A 23,289-nucleotide genomic window follows, 5' to 3' on the forward strand; every position below is an offset into this window, starting at 1 on the left:
CACAAGCATGCTGTATACTTCAGTCCAAAAGTTCTCTTTCTCAGCACATATACATCTTTTTCTATATACACTGGCCATACTTAGGAGCAAACTGTGCCTTTATTCTGTAGTCATAGGGCAAGCAGATGTTAGGATTGGTGTTTTCTGCTTGTGGAATTCTTCTTCTGAGCTTTTAAGACATTTAATCATCTGTTTATAACTTAAAAGTGAGTGTTCTAAGTGGAGGCTGTGAGTACATATGTGGATCAGAAAAATACATTGAAGAGGTATTGTCAGTAATGAATTACAACTATACATCTCTCTCAGCTATTTTTGGAGCTTTAAAAAGATCTAATCAGATGCTATTTTTAAGCAATTAAAAATCAATGTTAGTAATGGATTTTTATCTAGATTATATCTTTTAGGAAGATATATGTTTATTTGGGTATAGAGTTGCTTCAGCTCCATGGAAAAGAATTTATTTTTCCTTAAAGCAATTTCTACCCATATTCTTAATTATTTACAGATGGTATGTATTTATTTAATATTATCATATTTCAAAGTTAGTTTAATAAAAATGGAATGTTGGATTCACTTTAAACTTCTTTTCAGAAATACAGGTGAAGTTGAAATTTATATTTTCAAAAGCTTTATCTCATATTGTCTCTTCCTCTAGCCAATATGGTAGATGCTTACTAATGAATAACTCCGTCTAGCTCTTCTGTAAGAGAATGAATGTTAGCTCCTGCTACTTGCAAAAGATTGGTTCAATGGGTTTTAGAGGTTTCTTTTCACAAAGTTTTATTTTTTCTGACTGTAATGTAAGAGTTAAAATAGAGTTTGGCACATGTGTACAAATTAAAGTATATGACATTTTTAGAATATACTTTTGCTCACTATTAACATGAAAGCAGCAGTTGAAATAAAGACTCCCTTTGTCAATTTTTGTCCTTTTACTTGAAGTTGTAATCCTGTTGGGAGTGGAGTACATTTAAAGGTAAATAAAATGAAACAGTCAACAGATTTCAACTCAGAGAACTGGTTCCAGTGTTATTGCATAACTCAATAATGTAGATCTCACACAAATGCCAGTGTTTGACCTTGGTTTGCTCTTGATGTTCTTTGGTAATTGCCGTCATCCTGGCAGTCACTAGAGGGCCCAGCTATGGAGAGTTATGTGAGAGCAGTTTGAAGGGGCTCACACTGTGTAATCTGCTACAGTGTTTTGAGGTACTGACCCCCCGTTTTTATTACCATTTGTTGTTGTTCAGTCACTAAGTCTTGTCCGACTCTTTGTGACCCCCCTGAACTGCAGCATGCCGGGCTTCCCTGTCCTTCACTTTTTCCTGGAGTTTGCTCAAATTTGTGTCCATTGAGTGGGTACCCTTATTACTATTTACCTGACCTTGAATTGGCTCTTACTGATAGGTCTGTACTAGCTCTAGATAGTTGATCTTTTAACTTATTAACTAATTTTAACCATTAGTAAAAATCTAAGCACAAATTCATGAATTAATAATCATTGGATGTTCTGTCTCTATGAGCTTCTCAGATGCTGCAGTGGTAAAGAATCCACCTGCCAATTCAGGAAAGGCAAGAGACGTGGGTACTGCTGATTTTAAGATTAAGTCCATGTTAGCATCATGTCCTAGAAAAAGCTTACTAGCAGCAAATCACTTAAGTTCTCTCCACTTTGAAAATACAGTATGTGTAGAAATAATATGGGCTTCCCTGGCGGCTCAGATGGTAAAGAATCTGCCTGCAATGTGGGAGACCCAGGTTTGACCCCTGGATCAGGAAGATCCCCTGGAGAAGGAAATGGCAACTCACTCCAGTATTCTTGCTTGGGAAATCCCATGGACAGAGGAGCCAGGCAGGCTACAAAGAGTTGGACACAGCTGAGCGACTAAGCACAGCAATGCAACATTCCCTCTCTACTTTTGCATATAAAGCCATTTTTGGATAAATGCAGACACATATACAATATGCTTAATTAATTTATCGCCTCACGAGAAGAACTTCTAGAATATGATGGATATCAAGAAGAGTATTATTTCATTCTACAGACCTTTCTATCTATACCTATGAAAACTATCCAGAAAGCACACATTGGAAAAAGACCAATCTTCGCTGACTGGGCTTTTCGTTTGTGTTAATTGCTACATGTAGACAAACCTGGGCATGTTGGCTTTATGTATCTGGGTTTGTGGAGTTGCCATTATGTTTTTGGCTAGAATGTTACAGAGCACTGTTCGAGCAAGTGCATGGGAATGTGGAAGTTGGATATTATTCATCCTTTATTTCAAAAAATAAATCCATTCCCTGAACATTGATGATGTATAATTAAAGAGGCTAGAAAATAACCATGATAAAAGAAAAACATAAAAAGAAACACATGCTAGTTTTACTGTCTTCAGTGTTGTAAATGATTTTCTAAAATGAATCATAGCTAAAAGCTAAGATCCTTTTTCTAAAAGCTAAGATCCTTTATAGTTAGTTTAGGGCTTTGGGAAAGTGTTTATATTTTTATCGCAAACTTCTATGTTTGGTTAAGACTTGTGATGCCTTTTTGGTAGAAAATATAACTTGATATGCTGAGCTTTTGGACTGGGCTTGCTGACCTGTGATGAGGGCATACTCTGAAGTGTAGGGGGTGGCAAGGCAGGAGTGCCCAGGCATATGGCTGAGACAACTCCATCACCATTATGAGGCCTTCCAGGAATAGAGATGTTCATAAAGTCAAAATTTGTAAGCCATAATGTGTTATATAAAATGAGGGTGATATTTTTTTCCCTTTCAGATTTTGGGGTAAGTGCTTTCCTAGCAACGGGGGGTGATGTTACCCGGAATAAAGTAAGAAAAACATTCGTTGGCACCCCGTGTTGGATGGCTCCTGAAGTCATGGAACAGGTAAAAAAATAATAATAATAATGTTTTGATTGACACAGTATAGTTGCACATATCATTAATACACTAACATTTCATTCAAATCAAACGTTTTACTAGAATGCATCATGTAAGGTTTAATTCCCAATTGCTGCAAAGTAATATCAAAGTTGAGCACACAGAGCTGTGGACTTCTGACATAATATGGAGCCCCCCCGCCCCCATCATGTGTAACATGCATTTATGCCATATAATTGTGTTTTTTCCCTGCTTCTGTTCTTAGGTGAGAGGCTATGACTTCAAGGCTGACATGTGGAGTTTTGGAATAACCGCCATCGAACTAGCCACAGGAGCAGCGCCTTATCACAAGTATCCTCCTATGAAAGTAATTACTCTCGGAAATAATATGTCGGGTTTGAAGGATGATTTAACAGAATCCATTCGCTAATTCTCTTTAACATAGTCATTTTTTCTGAGACCCAAGGAGAATTAGTGGAGGGATGCAGCTGAGTTAAATGTTGTCTGATGTTCTCAGTGGACAGAATGGAACAAAAGCAGCCTGGTCCCCAGCCCTGAAGCCTGCTTTGCATTCATAGCGCAGAGGAATGTGGTCAGATTGGCCGATGGAGGTTGATAGCTGTGACAAATGCTGGCCATTACTATCTTTGTGGTAGAATACCCCTGACTCCCCAAGAAAAATCTAAAAATAGGTTATAGTGATATCATCTTTGCAGATGGATTTCCAGATTTTCAGGCCTTTTTTTTTTTTTTTTCTTTTCCATGATATATAACGTTTCACTCTTGTTCTCATGATGTCCTGTTGGTAATTCATCTGAAGTAAGGGAGCCCAGTGTTTTTAGGAACTAATGTACATTTGGATACTATTTTTAGATTTTTTTTTTGTTATTCTTTTAACTGGCCCACATCTTCATTTCTGTTAGTTTTGACGCGATGGTGTCAGGACTGTTTTATCCAGCTGGATTTTGTTTTGAGGCTGAAATAGCTTGAGTGGAAATTATGGAGGTATTTTACAGAGAATATGGTGTATGTTTGTTTCAACTTTTTTCTAGAATTTTATTGGAAAAGCTTAGGAGGATTTATAAAAACAAAACTGAAGATTAAAAAAGTTAAATAATCTTACTGATTAAAAAGTTAATAACATTCTTGTTGTAGATAATGTTGAAGTACAAATAAAATAATCATCCATAATCTCATTAACCACAGATAACCCCTATTAAAATTGTAGCATAGTTTATTACATTGCTTTCTCTATATTTAATATACATATTTTTAATGTAGATAAGATTCAGGGATTGCATGTACACACCTGATTTTATTAGCTGAAAATTTAAAATTGAGGTGTAAACAATGGAAGTGACCTTTCAGGGAAAAAGCACTGAAATAACCCTGAAGACTTTTCTTCTATCTGATTTTTCTCTATTATTTTTTCTTAGGTCTTTTTTCTCCCCCCTACTTTTTAGTGTTTTTCACTTGAATCCATCACATTGCTAATCCCGGCCTAAAGGCCTGTAGGACTTCTTCAGATCTGACAGATTTCCCATTTTTCTTTGGATTGCTGTTATCCTCTACAAACAATCAACTGTCACTTTAATCCTTCATCTTTTCCCACATCTGAAAGCACTTGAAAAGAGTCTTGGCTTTATAGTATTTGCATAAATTAAGCCTGATTTATGCATTAATGAGTTTTTCATTTTATAGGTCAATAGTTTGCTACAAAGTCTACTCTTTTTTTTTTTTTTTAAAGCAAATAATTTTGACATTAGTGTGAAAGAGTGGAATTTTTTTTTACCTTTCCGATGTGAAAACTGTATTTTGATTTGGTTTTGTCCTTTTCCAGAAGCAGCATGGCCTTTTGTCCTGGTTATGGGTTTTAGCAACTTAGTTGTATCCTGGCTATCTTTCAGTGTCTCAGTTTTGCCAAGCCGTTAAGTATTTCTGTATGTTTTCTCATTAAGAAAAAGAAGGAAATCATGTGTTACCTCCTGGGATGTTGTGGATTTATTTTTAAGGCCAGTAATGTGTTACAGAAGCCTTGAGCACGGGCAGTTCCTTACTTAGGAATGACCTGTAAACATGAACATTCCCTGCTGCCCTGGGCCTCTCTCTTCACCCCCCCGCCCCGTTTCTCAGACAGAGCCCCTGTCTGCACTAAGCTGGTGCTGGAGCTGTGAGGCTACGTGCTCCTGAGGCTGTGTGAGAACCAGTTCCCAGGAAGCTCTGTCCTGGCCCCTTTGGGAGGTCATGTTAACACATGGAGCAGATTTTATAAGTTCTGTCAATGGAATAACAAAAAAGGTTAAAGGGCCCGTGAAGAGATTTGCAAAGGGAACTGAATACTTTGAATATACGTTTTCTAGAAAATGAAAATCACGGCGAAGCACTTAATTTGTACCTACTGGAGGAGGGTCTTTGAGACTGATGAAAAAAAACCTCTTTTGTAGCAAGCAATGCCTGTCCTGAGATCATGTCTTCCCATTTGTCTCTGCTGCAGGTGTTGATGCTGACTTTGCAAAATGATCCACCCACTTTGGAAACGGGAGTAGAGGATAAGGAGATGATGAAAAAGTATGGCAAGTCTTTTAGAAAGTTACTTTCACTGTGTCTTCAGAAGGACCCCTCCAAAAGGTACGTCAGATGGAGTGACGAGTGAGTGGCCATGGCTGGGTGGAGTCCTGACGAAGTGTGGTTTGTGGATGGGGAAAGGCTGTGCCCAGACGGGACTTCTAGTTCAAGGAGATCCAGCTCTGGTCCCCAGATTTCCAGCCTGTTAGTAGAAGCTTGAATCTGGGAGGGACAGGAGTGAGCGAGGACCAGGGAGAGACAGAGGGAAATTTTCAGTGTTAATAAGATTGGCTGTGCTTGTTAGGTGTGGGCTCTGTCAGCAAAGGAAATGAAGTAAAACAGAAATCAGAAGCAGTTGGCAGCAGCGCATTCAGGAGCTGAGCTAATATTCTGCACTGTGTAGGTTGAGCTGACCTCTCAGGATTTGAATATCCTGCCAGCTCCAGTCTAAACCAGGCAGAGCTATTGAATTTTGCATGAGCTTCCTTTGAGTTGCGGAACAAGTTGTTTGTGCTGTTTTAAAAGATTATCAGTAAAGAAGATTAACATTTTTACATTCAAAAGATTAATCATATAAACAGAAGCAAATGGTTTTAAATTAACTTTAGTATTTCCTCTTTAGTCTTGGGTTATTGCCCTGCACTGTGGCATGTCTGTTTTCTGAATTTGTCTCTTCCTTCTCCCTCTCTGGGATTTTGAAGTATCCTGGGTAGTGAAGAGTGGAGCCCAGTGTCCTTTGTCACTTAGGAAGATTCGTGACAGGAAGGGAGCACGCCCCGTCACAGAACAGCCTCCCTTTGTGGTGCTGGGCTGTGTGCGGCTGTGTCCTCACACACCGCTACATGGATCACACACCTGGAGAGGCTGCTGAGAAGTTTCTGGCTACCCTCAGCCATCCAGCCCTCTGATTTGATGCTCATATCCCAGAATGTCAAAACTGGCTTCTCTTCTGGAACTTTCTTGTTCAGGGGAGGACCTGCTTTTCGAAGGATTCCTTTGTTTTTCAGTTCCTGAGGAAACTTGAGCCTTTTGCTTTTACACAGTGAGCTACTGTTTGAGTTGGCTGCCCTTCTCTAGAATAAACACACTTTCCATTTGTTACCTGTTCTTTGTAGTGACTTCTTTTATGTTCACTGAATTTGCCTTGAAGAAGAAGAAGCAAAAGTTGCTCAGTCGTATCCGACTCTTTGTGACCCCATGGACTGTTTGGTCCATGGAATTCTCCAGACAAGACTAATGGAGAGGGTAGCCTTTCCCTTCTCCAGGGGATCTTTCCAACCCTGGAATCGAACCCACATCTCCTGCGTTGCAGGCAAAGTTTTTACCAGCTGAGCCACAAAGGAAGCCCAAGAGTACTGGAGTGGATCCCTATCCTTTCTCCAGCAGATTTTCCCAACCCAGGAGTCGAACCAGGGTCTCCTGCATTGCAGGTGGCTTCTTTACCAACTGAGCTATCAGGGAAGCCCTTGAACTTGCCTTGAAGCTTCTCTATGTCAGTCACCTTTCTCATGAAGCCAGGTTCAAGGACTCTTTGCTGTTAAGCGTCCTGAAATCATTTGTTGTAACAGGGATGCAAGACTTGCTTACGTTCCTCTTGTATTTGGTGTCATCTCCAAACGTAAGCTTTTGGCAAGGAAAACAGAACTTGCCCCTCCAAACCCCAGTGAGAGAAAAACTTGTCCTCCCCTTTAGCACTAGATTGTAACTGATGGTCTTTGTGATTCCTAGTTGAGATCCCATCTGGTGGTAGTGATGGGTAATCACAATTCCAGCTATTTTGGTAAAAGATTCTGGAGGGTGGAATTGTTGGGTTTCCCAGGTCGCTCAGTGGTAAAGAATCCTCCTTCCAACGCAGAACACACGTGTTTGATCTCTGGGTCAGGAAGGTCCTCTGGAGGAAGAAATTTGGCAATCTACTCCAGTATTGTTGCCTCGATAGTCCCATGGGTAGAGGAGCCTGGCAGGCTACAGTCCATGGGGTCACAGAAAGTCAGACACAACTGAGCGACTGAACATACACAGAATTGTTAGTGTACTTACTGATATGAAAATATAACCCTTTAGGAGACTCATAATTTTGTCAAAATAGACCATCATACTTTATATTTGATATTCCATCTGTTTTTCTCAATAATCTTGAAAGTGTTTCCAGGTTTAATTTGTTACATGAGCTCAAATGTCAGGTTCCCGTCGCCCCACTAAATAATGACGACAAAACTTTTAGAAAAGACCTGTTCAGCAGATATTCAAATTCTTACGTCTTTCCCTCAGAGTACTCTCTTAGTAATGATATTGATTTACAAAGTATGAGTAGTTTAAGGACTTTTTAAAAGGTGTTTTCTCTATGACATAATCTTCTCACTGTTGTACGATTGTCCTCTATAACAGAGATTATTAGTGGTGCATCAACTTCCCAGGTGTTTCATTCTTGTAATGAAAAAACAGTGTAGGAAGTTTGGGTAAAAATGATTCGGGAGATGTGAGGGTGGAAGAAAACAGTATTATAATTGTTGAATTATTTATTATACAGGATACTGTTAAAATATGTATTTGTGACTGAATTAATAAGTAAACATTTAATTGTTGTGAATGTCTGAAAGAGTGAATATTTCCTGTCTTCTCTGCCTTTGCTTATATTGTCCAAATGTTTTTCCTCTTCTCTTCTCTCCTCTCCACCTGTCTTTCACCACTTAGTTCAAAGGCCCCATATTCTCAAAGTTAGATACATTTGGGTGAGAGTCCTAGCCCTACTTCCTCATCATCTGTGTGCCTTAGTTTCCTTGTCTGTAAAATGGGCCTAATAACATCAGGTCATAGGGTTGCTATGGGGATGGAACAAGATAGTGCATTTAAAGCAGAGAACACAGTGCCTGAGTATTTCTAAGTATTCATGAAATTGGGATTGCCATTTTCTTTCTTTCTTCATTATTTACCTGTTTTTTTTTCCTGACCAGTGGAGTCATTGCAGCTTCTAGTTTCTACAGTATTTGAAGGTAAATGTGTCTCTTGTAGCACTTACTGTGTGATGTAGATTAATTGACTTACATGTCCAATTTCCTTAGGTTTTTAGAAGGAGAGTCTGTGCCTCTCATCTTTCTGTCTTTCTGTCAACAGTGACTGGTCTGCATTACATACTCAGTGGTATTTCTTGAACACCTGCAAGCAATGGGGAACTTGCAATTTGGGGATGATTTAGACTCCTTGAAAAGAATTTCAGAGCCAAACCAGATTGTAGTGGGTTGAGAGGAGTGAAGGCAGGAGTTTTGATCATTATATTTATTTCTGTTGCCAGCATATAGATCTTCTACTTGCAGTCTAAAAGCAGTTAACTGGTACCAACATCTTGGCGTTACTGAGTGCCTTTTTTAGCAATGAGTGAAAACATATCACTGGGTAACAGTGACCAGGACGGAATCATTGCAGTGTGAGGGCCCTCAGGCTAGCTGAGAAGGAGCTGTGCTTTCTGTCAACCTCAGGAACTCTTGGAATGTCCCATTGCCTGAGAGCCGGGTGTCAGAGTTCTTTGCCTCATCCAAGTCTGTGCCCTGCATTTGCATAGACAAAGATCTGCTTATATTTGCATAGCAGAACATTTTGCTATTCTTAAAAAAAAAAAAAAAAAAAATCCTTTCTCTTAGAGGCTACATGTTTCATATGGATGGCAACTATAAAAATAACTAGTGTTTTTTGGGCACATTTTTCCATCCGCAAAGGAGTGGATGTTGCATAGATGAATCCATTGGAAACAAATAAAACTTAAATATTTCTTTGGCGGGCGCAGGGTGAGAAATACAACTCTGCTGGAGGTCAATGTATTGTTAGAAGTTAAAATACAAATTTTCAGAACTATTTAAACTGTATCATATTCATCCTGAATCCTTTGAACATTATTTTAAGTCTTGGTGGACTTTGGCTTATCCATATGTATTTGAAGCCTTTAAGGGATTTTCTTCTGAGAATGTTGGTGCTTGCAGTCTCCTTCTGCATTGTTTTTAAGGATTTAAAATTGAATCATTATTCAAAGCCTAGGCCATCATTACAGTTGCTGGTATGGAATTTTAGCATTTCTCATAATATGGTGTTTGCTTGTAATATTGTATTGCTTGATAATTGTTAGTGGCCTTGTAAGACATAACAATGCTTGCAGAATTCTTTCTACTTGGCTAAAAGGCAGGCAGCATTGTTGGTTCCTGCCTTAACCCTTCACTAGTAATCTCCATGGGCTTCCCAGGTGGCTCAGTGGTCAAGAATCCACCTGCCAATATAGGAGATGTGGGTTTGATCCCTAGGTCGGGAAGATCCCCTGGAGAACGAAATGGCAACCCACTCCAGTATTCTTGCCTGGGAAATCCCATGGACAGAGGAGCCAGGCAGGCTGCAGTCCATGGGGTCGCAAAGAGTTGGACCCTACTGAGCACATACACACATAGTAATCTCTATAACATAAGACTAAAACATGCAAAACATATAAAAACCCTAAAATCAAATGGACAGCATGCATCCTGGTTTTTCTCATACCTTCTCTCACTTTCTTCCCTTCCTCATTTTCATCATTCCTCCTACTTCTACTTTTCCAAACTTTTTATGGAGGTAGTTTAGCATATGTAGAATTCAACTACAAAGGGATCTGCTATTTAGCTCTTCTCTTTATAGAGTCGAGGTCACCTATTATTTAAATATTAATCCTGTTAAAAAAGGAATGTGGCTTTTTAAATGACTTCTCATTTCTCATGTCACTGTGTTTCTGTATCTGTTGATGGAGTTAAGAGTAGAGTTCAGAGAACAGAGTCTTCTCTTCAGCATGCTCTTCCCCTTTACAGTCTTGATTACCACAGAAATGACCTTGCTGGGGAAGGAAGCGTAGTTCCAGTCCTGTATCTGCAGGTTGTTGTTGTGTTCAGTCACTCAGTCATGTCCAATGCTTTGCAGGCCCATGTTGCAGGCTCCTCTGTCCTCCACTATCTCTTGGAGTTTGCTCAAATTCCTGTCCTTTGAGTTGGTGATGCCATCTGACCGTCTCATCCTCTGCCTCCCCCTTCTGCTTTTGCCTTCCTTCATCTCCAGGTATATCTGGCATTTCCCAGCCTTCTCTTTACATAGGTCCTACACTTGACCTTGGTAAGCAGAAGTGAGGAGGGTGGGGGTTTAGAGGAGAAAGGAAGGCATTTGTGACTTTCCTCCTCAGTGCCTCCACTGCGTGGAGTTTGGTGCTCAGATGTCTAGTAGCATCACTTTTACCCCGTATTTGATTCTGGCATGAAATTGAGCTATAGCAGTTTTGTGGTCTGTGTTAAGCTTTGGGGATACAAAAAAATGAACACTGTGTGGTCCCTTCCTTGGAAGGGCTTATAACCTAGTGAGGTGGAGGCAGGAAGATACAGAAACAGATCATTGCAAAATGAGTGTGGGTGGATTGGTATGTGAGTGATGAATTCTATTTGTAGGAGCTGGGAGAAGTATCTTGGAAGATGGATGCCATTTAAATGGGTTCTTGATGGATAAGCAAGGGTGTGCCAGTTGGTTATGAAAAATTCTGAAGCAGAGCTGTGTGCTTTGTCATGAAAGAGCAAGGTGTGGGTGAGACTGTCCCTGTGTTTGGAGGATAAGTTGACGTGGGGCACGATGGGAAGTGAGGCTAGAGGAGTTGGGATCTCAGGCCACTAAAATCCTTTAGGAGGGATAAGAAAATATTTTTGTTTAGAAGCCAGCTAGGGAGCAGTGTGGATGGTGGGTTGGAATGAGGAAGAGAGAAGTGGCAGACAGCCTAGCCAGGAGACTGTGTCAAAACAGTATTGACCAGAAAAAAAGTGAAAGTCTAAGTGGCTCAGTCATGTTTGACTCTCTGCAACCCTATGGACTGGAGCCCACCAGGCGCCTCTGTCCATGGAGTTCTCCAGGCAAGAACACTGGAGTGGGTAGCCGTTCTCTTCTCCAGGGAATTTTCCCAACCCAGGGACTGAACCCAGGTCTCCCACATGGCAGGCGGATTCTTTACCGTCCGAGCCACCAGGGAGGCCCTTTGACCAGAGGAGTGGAGGATTTCAACCAAAAGAGTGGCCTTGAGTTCCTTCATCATCTTAATTTTCTTAGGTTTCCTTTCTTTTCACTGAAAAAAATTAAATCTAGGTTATTTTGTGCGTGTCTTGGTTTTTGAAATTTGGTTTCACAGCGTAAGTTGCCAAACATACTCAGTCCCTTGTGTAATGGTTCTGTATGTTCTCTCAGTAGCCGTTTCCTTCCCACAAATGCAATACATGTGTTTGAATGTTCTGACCATCCTCTCACTGCCTGACAGCACAGTCTCTTATCTGCCAGATTGTAAGCTGACGAGGGTGGTGTTTATGTCTGTCATCATCATCAGAGTGTGCCTGGTATCTAGCATGATACCTGACAAATAGCAGGTGCTCATTGCATACTTACTGAGAGTATGAAAGGATGAATTTGCAGTTTCTGGAAGCAAAAACTATCAGTGATCTCTTAAGAGTAGTCTACGTTAAAAAAAAAAAAGCAACCAAAGTTAAATCACTTCAGTTATCCTTTTTAGTTTTAGTGCCTGGTAAGCAAAGTACAGAAACAAGGTCCAAGGTAAAAATTCCTGAATTTGAATCAACTTACCAAGGAATGTGGAACACAGAATGTAAAGCGAGCGTGGCCCACCTGTCATATAGACCTTTATTTACTCAAAGAAATGAGCAATTAGAGGCTGCTGGTTGCATTGGCTGTGGCCATTTGGGGTTCTTTGTTAGGTACTTGTAACCAGTGTTCCACTTGAAATATGAGGAAAAGCACAATAACAATTTAAAGAGAAAATTTCTTTGCACAGAAATGCAGTTTATGGCCCCTGCAGACTCACAGTTTGTTCACCATTGAGCCAGATGACGTTCCCTAGTTCTTTTATATGCTGGGTCCCTGCAAACATTTTAGTGGGGCTTCCTGGTTCAGAGCACTGGTTTCCAGTCTCTTCAAGTGTGAGGACTCCCTGTGAACTTGGATTCCGTAGCACAGTGGTCTTAGGCCCTTCGACAATCACTGCCTGAAAAGAGACCTAATGATACTCAGTTAGGCTTCCCTCCCTCCTCCCAGTTTTTTTAATTATGAAAAATTTAAAACATACAGAAAAGATGAGAAAACAATACAGTGTTTATGTCTACGTAAACACCTAGATTCAACAGTTATTCACATTTCTGATATCTGCTGTCCCTATTTATCTACATTTTATTGGCTGAACAGAAAATAAGGAACAAACTTACGACATCAGCTTGCATTCCCTCCAAATAAAGACACATTCCTCCATCGCCAAAATACTTTTCCACACCTAAGGAAATGAACAGAAATTTCCTAAAATTGTCCGCTGCCTAGCACATTCACCCATCTCTATTTCTAAATGTCTCCTGTAGCTTCTTCTGCTCTTAAAATTCAAAACTCAGGAGGGGTCACACATTGCTTTTAGTTTTATGTTTAAGTACGTTTTCATCTAAAACTGTCCCCTCACGTCTCCCCTTTTCTTCTATGACACCAACTTTTTTAAGAGAGCAGCCCAGTTATCTTGTTGACTGTCTGTCCTCTAGGTTTATGTGATTCTTCCTGCATGCCTGCAGGACCTATTGATAAAGAAAGTGGTTCTTTGTGGAAGAGTGCCAGTTGCTAAATATAGAAGGAATGATAGAAGTAGAAAAATCAATGTTCTGCCACCTCCAATGAAATAACTATTTAAGGCAAAGATGCTAAAACCAGCAGGTGAAAGATTCTCCAGGACAGGATATGCATATCATGGCAAAGTATTGTCTAACAATACTTGCCAGTTGCAGTGGGGCAAATTTACGTTGGAGAGACCTCGGGCCTGGGGACCACATGGTTCAACGTAACATCTGTCCCGGTGAAATAACCTGTCATCGTGTGGCTCCCACGTGCTGCAGGAATTACAGTTTGCATCATCTATGAAGTCTTCTTCCCCCAAATACTTGTGTCAACCTAGCCGGGCCTTCAGACCCAACTGTCAGTTTATCGGAAATACAGGACAGAGAAACAAGTTAAGTGACACATGAGGAAACAATCAGACTAGTCTGATTGTTTAATGCTTTTAAATGAATTTGCATTCTTTAATCACTGTCACATTTATGTTCCCTTGAAAAACAGTAGTCCAAGTCCACTTTAGACAGGGTGACTTGGTGAGCGGATAGAGCTTGTTACACACACGTGGTCGCCCTCGCAGACACCGCCGCTCGTGACCGCCGCTCGTGGAGAATCGTAGAACACTGTGGACATAGTTTCCTTGATAGGGTCATACCACCGCTTGTACTGCTTCTGAATAAATACAGGGATTTAGCTCACAGACGTGTCAGCCTGCCACCTTTTAGAAACCCTGCATTCACTTAGTGAAGTGTAAGGATGGAGGATGGAAAGTTGATCATGCCCCAAATATTTAACTTACTGGAGTTTATGTGTTTTGCAGTAGAGGTGTTTGAAAAGAACTGGAAAATCGGCGCCAGTCTATTTGGTGCCAGCTTACGGTGAATTTAGTCTGTGGTTTGCTATTCCTGAAACTGGTTTTCCAGAAAGACTCTAGAATTAAGGTGTTTCATCAAGGCAGTGTCTTTATTGACTGGTCATTGTTTCAACTCTAATTTATTATTGATCTTTCAGGCCTACAGCAGCAGAACTTTTAAAATGCAAATTCTTCCAGAAAGCCAAGGTAACATGCTTAAAAACCCAAGTCAATCTGCTATTTTTAAAATCTCTACAAATTTCAGTGTATCATATTTGATGTCAAACCTTGGGAATATTTGTTTTGCAGAACAGAGAGTACCTGATTGAAAAGCTGCTTACAAGAACACCAGACATAGCCCAAAGAGCCAAAAAGGTAAGCGCCAGAAGCATTCTTGCCCCGGTGGGAGCCTCTCCCCCACCCAGGGAAGTGGAGCCTGTAGAAGAATAAGAAAAAGATTTCCACATAATCAGGGTGTGTATTTAGAGATTACTGGGTTAGTGATTACTCAGATAACTGCATTTTGCCTTTTGGTTACCTCAGGCTGCAGCTATGTGTTTGGGTGTAGAAACAATGTGAAACTCAAAAATGATTTCATTTTTCCATTTATTGGCTTTGCTTAAAGTTCGGAGGGGAGGGGCTTGTGTTGAGACTAAAACACTGGAGAGGCAAAATATCTTTGAATATCTTTTTTGGGGGGTGGATTTTACCGAAGATGAACAGTCATTTTTAATCAGCTTGAAATGACAAAACGAAAAACAAAACTTTCATTTTTAATGGTTATTTTGAATATCTGAGTGACATAGTTTCTTTTCTCATAAAAGACCTTGATTTTTTCTGTAGTCTATGCTATGTTAACTAAATTATGTTAATAATTACCAAAAAAACCTGGGTTTTAGATTTTTTAAAAATGGTATGTATGTGTGAGTGTGTTTATGTGTTGACCCAGAGTTTTTATAATTTATAATGACAGATTTTATTATGGTATGAAACTTAACAAAATTTAACCTCAGATTTGGTTTGGTTTAGTTTGATTTTAAAATTGTATTAGATGTTTAAATTTAAAATATTGATGTAGGCACAGATTTAGAAAGGGGAAGTTTCTTTTTATTTCCTTTTTACAATTAATACTTACAGGGGAAGTTGATGTGAATTTAAGTTATCTGCTCTGTAAATAAAATTGGCCAAGAAATATATGCATGAGAGGTTGCATCTCAGGATACCTAGGTGTTAGTAACTTGGACTGTTAATGTCTAGACACTGCTTTTTTAAATCACTGGGTATGAAATACATTTAGCCGATGCTTTCAAATTGCTTTAAATATTAGATTTTAAAATAGACTTCAAGAAATGACCCATCTTGTGTGGGTATCTGAGCCTGTCTCCTAGACCTGCAGAATTCTTTGGAATGGACTGGTTCTCAGGCTGTGAGTCTGGGCAGGTGATGGGGGATCACTGGCCTGATTGTGGAGACGTGAGCAGGGCTGGTCTCTGGGATGGCTCTGAAGGAAAAGTGAAAATTCAGCAATATTCCATCAGAGTGAACGGAGAAGGCAATGGCAACCCACTCCAGTACTCTTGCTTGGGAAATCCCATGGCTGGAGGAGCCTGGTAGGCTATATAGTCCATGGGGTTGCGAACAGTTGGACTCGACTGAGTGACTGCACTTTCACTTTTCACTTTCATGCATTGGAGAAGGAAATGGCAACCCACTCCAGTGTTCTTGCCTGGAGAATCCCAGGGACGGGGAGCCTGGTGGGCTGCCATCTATGGGGTCGCACAGAGTCGGACACGACTGAAGTGACTTAGCAGCAGCAGCATCAGAGTGACACCTCCCAAGGGGCAGCATAGAGAAGCCAGAGCTTCCGTGTGAGGCAACAGAAAGTCAGAGTACCCACCAGAGTGCGGGGACTCCATCCAGAAGGCTTAAGGAGGTGCCTAGAGTGTTTGCCTGGGGTGTCAGAGTCTAGCCTGGGGTCCTTTGATCAGATAACTAAGCCGTCAGCCACAGGTGAAGAGAGCTGTTAGAAAGCCACTAACTTGTACAGCTTGTGCCCCCAAAAGCCTTTGTTTTGGTTTCCCTCTGATCTCATCCTTCCCAGGTCTCCAGCCTCGCACCTCCAGCTTGGGCCCCTTGTGCGGTGTTTCCAAGCTGTTCTCCCTCCTAAACCTCACCTGGCTGTGTTTAGCGCTGCTCTCTGAGTCACCTGTCCTCCGGACCCTGGGGTGATTCTTATATCAGAGGCCCCCTTCTTTGTCTTCTAAGTCCTCTCCACGTGTCCTTCTGCACTGTTTCTTGGAATGTTTCCTCCTGTTTTTAATGGAACATTTGCAGTAGATTTCTGTTAATAACTACTCTCCTACCCCTATTCCTCCTTGGGCACTAATGCAAGATTAACTGTCTAATCATGTCACTTAATTGCTCAAAAGTGGTTTCCAAAATTAAACAAAAGCAAATAAATGGTGGGGGTGGGGGTGGGGGGGGGAGTTTCCTGTCAAATAAAGTGCAAGCTCCTTAGCCTTAAATTCATGGCACCATTTCAACTTCCCACCTTATACCATTGACCCTTGAACAGCACGCCAACCCTCTGTGCAATCAAAAATCGGAGTGTAATTTATAGTTTGCCCTCAGTGTATATGGTTCCTCTGTAACTGCAGATTCACTGAATTGTGGATTGCGTTGTACTGTAGTATTTACTACTGAAAAAAATCCATATGTAAATGGACTTGCACATCAAACTTGTGTTGTTCAAAGGTCAACTCTATTGTATACTCCAGCCAAACTTAAAGCACCTCTAGTTCTTACTACATAACCCGTACTTTCCTTTGATACTCTATCAGCAAAGAATCTGTTCAGACTGTCACTTTTCTTTGTTTTAATGTTTAGATTACATATTATTGTGTTGTGCATTCCAAATTTCATTTCGAGTGTATCTTAAATAACAAAGAGCTCCTTTGGGGAGATGATTTTCCAAAGTTTGTTTGCTCCTTGATATGAGACCTAAACCTCAGGGCTTGTCATTCTTTCCTTCAAAAGGAAAATGGCCACACATTTCAAAGTCACACAGAGAAGAATGTGAATTAGGTCTTTAAACATCATAATAGAAAAGAGAAGGGCCCCATAATAATGTTATTCTGGCTCTCCAGCTTCATTAAGTTGGCTGTTTTCCTGTCATAATTCTCATTTTAAAGTGTGAGCTGGTTCTCAACTACACACCGTTCCTTGCCTTGGTTCCATGGCAGGTATGCCAGCCAGGACACCATCCATCAAAATGCGTGTCTTGTTCATAGTAAGTGCCCACAAATGTTTGTTGACTCAATGAACGCATGCTTCAGTGGGCCAAGGAAAAGCCATTTGAAACTCTGTCACTCTCTTGAACCTCTCAAATGCTTGGTGCATACTTGTTCCTGGGCTTCCTGTTAATAATAAACCACCCTCCTTCTCGTGGGCTTGTGATGTTCATAAGCATCCATGCTGTTCCTTATTTGAAACATGTGGGCTTGGCCACTGGGAAGTAAATACTATTTTGATCACCGTGTGAATTGAAAACCTTTGTGGATAGTTGACTCTTTACATGTAGGTTCTTAAAGTGTTTAAGTAAATGTAATTTATGTTACCCTTTCTTGGACTTGTCTTTATTGGCATCTTCTCAGCTGTCTCCCTTCCTGTTCACTGTGGTGCCCCTAGTAACTGTTCTCTAGTTTCTTGGTGGGGATATGTTCCTCAGCGGCTACTCCTTGTCAGTCCCTTGATTTTTGTCTCCTCAGTTTGTTGTTTTTAAAACAGAAATATTTCATTGATATACCAGTGTTTACATGACAACCGGATGTGTGGACCAAGCCTTGGACATTTCGGGAACCAAGCTGTTTGAAATTTGTTGTCATAAACCATAATCTCTGCTGTTCCTCCCTTTGGTAATCCAAGTTAAGAGCTGTTTTTCAACACGTGTTTTTCTGTAACGTGAACAACCCTCATATTTAAGAGAGAGAGGGACTGGTGTTGCAGCTGCCCTTAGGACGGCCTATGGAGCCTATCAATACGGTCTTTTGGCGTGAGAGAGAAAGAGGCTTCTCATATTCATGATTGCCCCAAATGTGAAGCATTAGTTGAAAGCCACATAATTCCACATGGGTAGGTGATCTTGTCTGTACCCAGAATGACTCCACTAAATCAGGAAAAGCACATTAAAAAATAGAGACACACCAGTGTGTCTTCTCTAGTAATTTAGTGACATAAAATGATTTTGATTTTTTGGATGTAGAAGTAACTTCAGAAATTAAGGATATTTGTTTTTGTTTTTTTTTTTCTCTGGAGGCAGAGTATTTGGTCCATTCGAGTTTCTTTTGCTGAGAGATAGTATTGTTCGGGGATCAGTTTTATTCACTTATGGCTATGTTGGGTCTTTTGCTGCATGTGTGCTTTATCTAGTTGCAGGGCCTCTGGTTGCAGACCCTAGGCTCTAGGTGCGCGGGCTCAGTAGCTGTGTTGCATGGGCTCAGTTGTGGAATCTTCCCCGACCGGGGATCCAACCTGTGTCCCCTGCATTGGCAGGCAGATTCTTAACCCCTGGACCACCAAGAAAGTGCTTAATTTTCTCTCACCTTGATTTTTCTGTCTGTGAAATGGAAATTCTTTCTGACCTCAGGAATGTGGTGAAGGGTAATGAGACATTTGGTGTTTCTGGACCATAGGACACTGTAAATTCTAAGTGAGAACATGGTAATAATGACCCAGGAGAACAGAGTAAGTGCCACTGTATAACTTTTCAACTTATTCCTTATCCTTGTGCATGAGATGAAAAGGCTTTATTTTCTTCTCATGTGGCTTTTTTAGGGCCTGTCTCCAGCTGTCCTTTGGTGTTTGAAAGCTTGACTGAGTTTTGTTCCATCATTAACATTCCTGGAATCGCTGGGTGGAAGAGGTGTAAATCATTCTGTTAGAATCAGATGCAGATGCTTAGGACTCTCTGCACTTCCTGCAGGAGCATCAGAGTTGGCTGACATCTTTGCTCTATGTTTGTGAAATAAACCTTGAGTCCCCACACACTCACACTCATATTCATACACTTGCTGTGGCTAAAGCTCTCTGATGGCAGGACAGGGGCAGCCTGTCTAAATGCCAGCTGCTTAGCCGAAAAGTATGTTGGCCAGAGAAGGGATGAAGTGGGGAGACAATACACAGTATATCTTTTTAATATGGTTGTCTGTGTTTTCATGGGAAGTAGACTCACTGGAGGGTTTATTGTTTGAATTTTCTTAATTATGAAATTGAGAAGTTAGAAATGGTTAGTGATTATCAGGAGGAAAGGGGTGTTTTATCACTGCTGCATTTGGGGGAAGCCATTGTGAGTTGAAAAAACTCCGATGGCATTTGTGGGTGCCAGAATTTGTTATATCAGGCTCCGAGATTGGTTTTATATTAATGACCCAAGGCTGTTGGCTTCATGTGGTCCTTCTGTGTGGTTAGGAATCAGTAGGTAGGAATATTACAGTTCACATTTGAAACTTGACATGTATTGATAACTGGTACTGTTTTTACTTTTTATTTTGAAATAATTTCAGACTTACAAAAATGTTAACAAAATAGTATAAACATTTCTCTATCTTTTCTCTCACGCTTTCTTTTGGAACATTTCAAAGCTGTAGACATGATGCCTTTATCTTTAAATATACTTCAGTGTGTATTTTCTAAAAACAAGGACATTCTCTTACATCACAGTATGATTGTCAACATCAAGAGACAACAGTGATGCAAAACTGTTACTTAATTTTCAGATCTCATGTGAATTCTGCCAATGATAATTTACCTGGTGTAGGACCCAATCCAGGATCATTTAGTTTTATCTCTCCTTTGGTCTTCTTTAATCTGGAATAGTCTTTCTTTTTCTTTGACAACTGTGACACTTTTAAAGAGTACAGGACAGCTCTTTTGTAGTTTGGGTTTGTCTGATAATTCTTCATGATTAGATGCAGTGTATGCATTTTTGATGGGACTATCTTGTAAGTGATGCCATGTTCTTCTTGGCATATCATATTACAAGGCACATGATGTTGATTTAATCCTTTACTGGTGACGTTATCACATGCTTAAGAAGTATCTGTCAGCTTCTTCACTGTAAACACAATTAGCTCTTAATAGGAAGGACTCATTAATATTATATTCCTTCTTTATATTAAACATTAAAAGGTAAAGTGAATGTATTTGCTGTACTGGGCCATTAGTCTTTTTTCGAGGAAACATTTCTGCTTTGTGTCATTATGGTTGTGCATTCGTAGGATGTAAATGGTAGGATTTCTCTGTAATTTCCCAGCAGTCCTGCAGACAGTGCACATTTTGCTAGCTTGTGATGTTCAGGTTGAGGTGAGAGGTGGCAGTGGTGCTGCTCCAGCCTCTGCACCAGGTCTGGAAGCAGAAACATTTGAATCGGTGTCCTTGGTTGGCTGTGGTGCCTGATCTCTCAGATGGAGCCAAGGACACTGACATGGTGCTCCCCTGGGGGTGAGAGGATCCGCCCAGGGAGTCTGGTGCTGCGTTTGACTCACACTGGGCGCTCCATTCAACAGTGGCTGCTATGGACATCATGTATTGATAAATAAGGAGAATAATTATTGTGGATACGGCAAACAGGCAATTTAAGTGAAATAGGAAGCAAGGAAAGAGGCCTTAAGGCAGGCGGGGGAGGAGGGCTGATGTGGGTGGCTGTTGCTGCTGCTCTGGGTGGAATGGAGTAAAAGCCCGTGGCGGCCTGCCCAAAGAAGGAAAGAATGACCATCGTTATTTCATCACCATTGTCCAAATGTTCTCTGCCTCATCAAGGCGCTGGCAATGGGCACAGGCCAGGGCATCCCTCTCCGCAGCAATCTCCTCCGCTGTGTGAAGTTGGGGCCGTGTGTTTGTGAAGAGCCTAAGAACACTAGGAATTAAATACACACAGAGCTGCTATCCTTTCCCACCTGTTAGATTGCTTTCAGATATGCTTCCTTATTTATTTGAAACAATGGTGCTCCAAGACAGGTAGGCAGGGCAGGTATTATTATGTACTGCAGAGGAGTGCATGAGAGCTGCAATGATTTGCTTAAAGTCACATTGCTTAAAGAGGCAATTCTTATTTCTGCTTCGGTGCTCTTTCCACTTAATTGTACCTCAGAATAAAGAAGAAAAGGGAGAGGAGAGGAAGGAGATATAGATGGAGGGGGTGGGCAGAATTAAACAGCACAGATAGGAAAAGCCGGGGCTTCCCTGGTGCCTCAGATGGTAAAGAACTTGTCTGCAGTGCAAGAGACCTGGGTTTGACCACTGGGTCGGAAAGATCCCCTGGAGAAGGGAATGCCCACCCACTCCAGTTTTCTTGCCCGGAGAATTCCATGGACAGAGGAACCTGGTGGGCTACAGTGCATGGGGTCGCAAAGAGTCAGACATAACTGAGTGACCAGCACTTTCACTCTGCTTTCAGGAAAAGCAGGCTGTCAGGGGAGGCACAGTTGTCATTCTCAGAGCCCACAGTCTGCTATTTAATACACATCATGGTGGTGGAGGGGGAGTCCATGCCATTCGTGGGCACGAGGAGAACCCTATAACTTCACTGTAGGAACGTGGTGAGTTTGCCAGGGTTCTTGCTGATGTGGAGACAATAATGTGATAAAAAGGGCTTTGGGGATTCTAAAGGGAAGAGAAATGGCTAGCAGGGGTTTGGTAGCATTAGCAGTTGTTAACACCTGCCGGAGGCTCAGTGTCTCATTCACAAGATGGGGGAGGTAATAACAACCCACCTCATGCTTTTGAGGACTAAATAAGGTAAGCATAGGAAGTGTCTAGCACAATAGTTGGCACAAAATAGTAAATGACTCTATCACCCTAGTTATTATCATAGTCATGGTAAATTTTATTATTTTTATAATCACATATATGGCTTTACTTGGCTTCCCTGGTGGCTCAGATGGTAAAAAATCTGCCTGCAATGCAGGGGACCGGGTTTCGATCCCTGGGTCGGGAAGATCCCCTGGAGAAGGAAACGGCAACCCACTCCAGTATCCTTTCCTGGAGAATTCCATGGACAGAGGAGCCTGGCAGGCTGTAATCCATGGGGTGGGAAAGAGTCGGACACGACTGAGCGACTAACACACAGACGCACACACACAGAGCTTTACTGTTACAGTTTTGTTATTATAATATCACTGTTGCTTTTTTGTAACCTTTTTCACTCCTGCGCTGGGGGTACCACTGCTTCTATTCCTGTTTCTGCTGCAGTAAGGGCTGCTGCCATTACAACCGCTGCTGCCATAATGGACTCGGGGTGTGCAGACAGATAAAGGGTACAGTGCAGCCGCTGCGGCTTGCCTTTCAGTGGGGAGTATAGTGCCTGCATCACAAGGCCTGGGAAACTCAGAGAGCAGCAGAGAATAAATACTGTAGGATATGGGTGTAGAATGTCCCACGAGAATAGAACAGGTCTTGGAGCTGGTCCGTGGGGGAGCGTGGGAAAGGGAGAAAGGCGAGCTCATACTTACTGTGGGTCTTCATGCAAAACACTTGGTTTACATCTGTCTCATTACTAAGTTCAGTCAGTCGCTCAGTCGTGTCCGACTCTTTGCGACCCCATGGACTGCAGCACGCCAGGCCTCCCCGTCCATCACCAACTCCCAGAGTTTACTCAGACTCATGTCCATTGAGTCCTGGTAATAATCAATGAAGTCCTGAGTAACAGGATAGCGGTATAATATGTTAGATTATTACACTATGTTAAGAAAAAGCTATACATTTTGAAAAATGAGTGAAAAAGAGCAGCTGGGACCATAAATATCTCCCGGTTTGTGATTCTTCCATTTGCAGACCTGAAAATTGAGACCTAGGTTGGTTGGGCCCTGACCAAATTCACGCTGTTATATCATAGCCAAGTCTGAAGCCAAACTACCAGTTTGCTACCATTTTGTCGCTTCTTTTAGTTGATAAAGAGGGGAAATTGGTCTTACTTTTTGTAAAATTGCTCTTTCCCCCCTTCTTGGAAGCTTATCATTAATTTATAAGATGTTGAAATTTATACATTATCAAGAAACCAGACTAGTAGAAATTAGGTGATTTCAAATGCTTAATGGGTGGATTTTAGTTTTGTTCCAGGTCTGCCCAGTAGAGGGCGGCAGTGGGTTTTAATTCTGTGTGGTTATGAACTGCAGGCTGATCCAGCTTGGTTCAAAGTCACAGGTTTGGTCAGAGTAGAAGGATCTAAAGTATGTTAGGTCTCTTCTGAGCTACTAGATACTAGTACTGAGTACTAGGCACCTCTGTCAGATGATTTTTTTTTTTTTTTTTTAATTGGGCAGGAGGTTGAAGGGTGATGGTGTAGGTATTTCTTGTTATGA

General features: G+C 41.2%; 1 protein-coding gene across 3 annotated transcripts in view; it reads left to right on the plus strand.

The window, feature by feature from the left end:
- The window catches only part of STK39 (serine/threonine kinase 39), a 307,047-nt gene that overhangs the window by 113,508 nt on the left and 170,250 nt on the right, over positions 1 to 23,289 (plus strand). For all 3 annotated transcript variants that reach the window (XM_061135654.1, XM_061135653.1, XM_061135655.1), the window contains exons 6-10: positions 2,780 to 2,889; positions 3,149 to 3,250; positions 5,378 to 5,511; positions 14,092 to 14,140; positions 14,243 to 14,308. In XM_061135654.1, coding sequence (XP_060991637.1) covers positions 2,780 to 2,889; positions 3,149 to 3,250; positions 5,378 to 5,511; positions 14,092 to 14,140; positions 14,243 to 14,308 — 461 coding nt within the window. The remainder of the gene's footprint in view (positions 1 to 2,779; positions 2,890 to 3,148; positions 3,251 to 5,377; positions 5,512 to 14,091; positions 14,141 to 14,242; positions 14,309 to 23,289) is intronic.

The sequence above is a fragment of the Dama dama genome, chromosome 33 (assembly GCF_033118175.1).
Source record: "Dama dama isolate Ldn47 chromosome 33, ASM3311817v1, whole genome shotgun sequence".
In the NCBI taxonomy this organism is placed as follows: domain Eukaryota; kingdom Metazoa; phylum Chordata; class Mammalia; order Artiodactyla; family Cervidae; genus Dama; species Dama dama.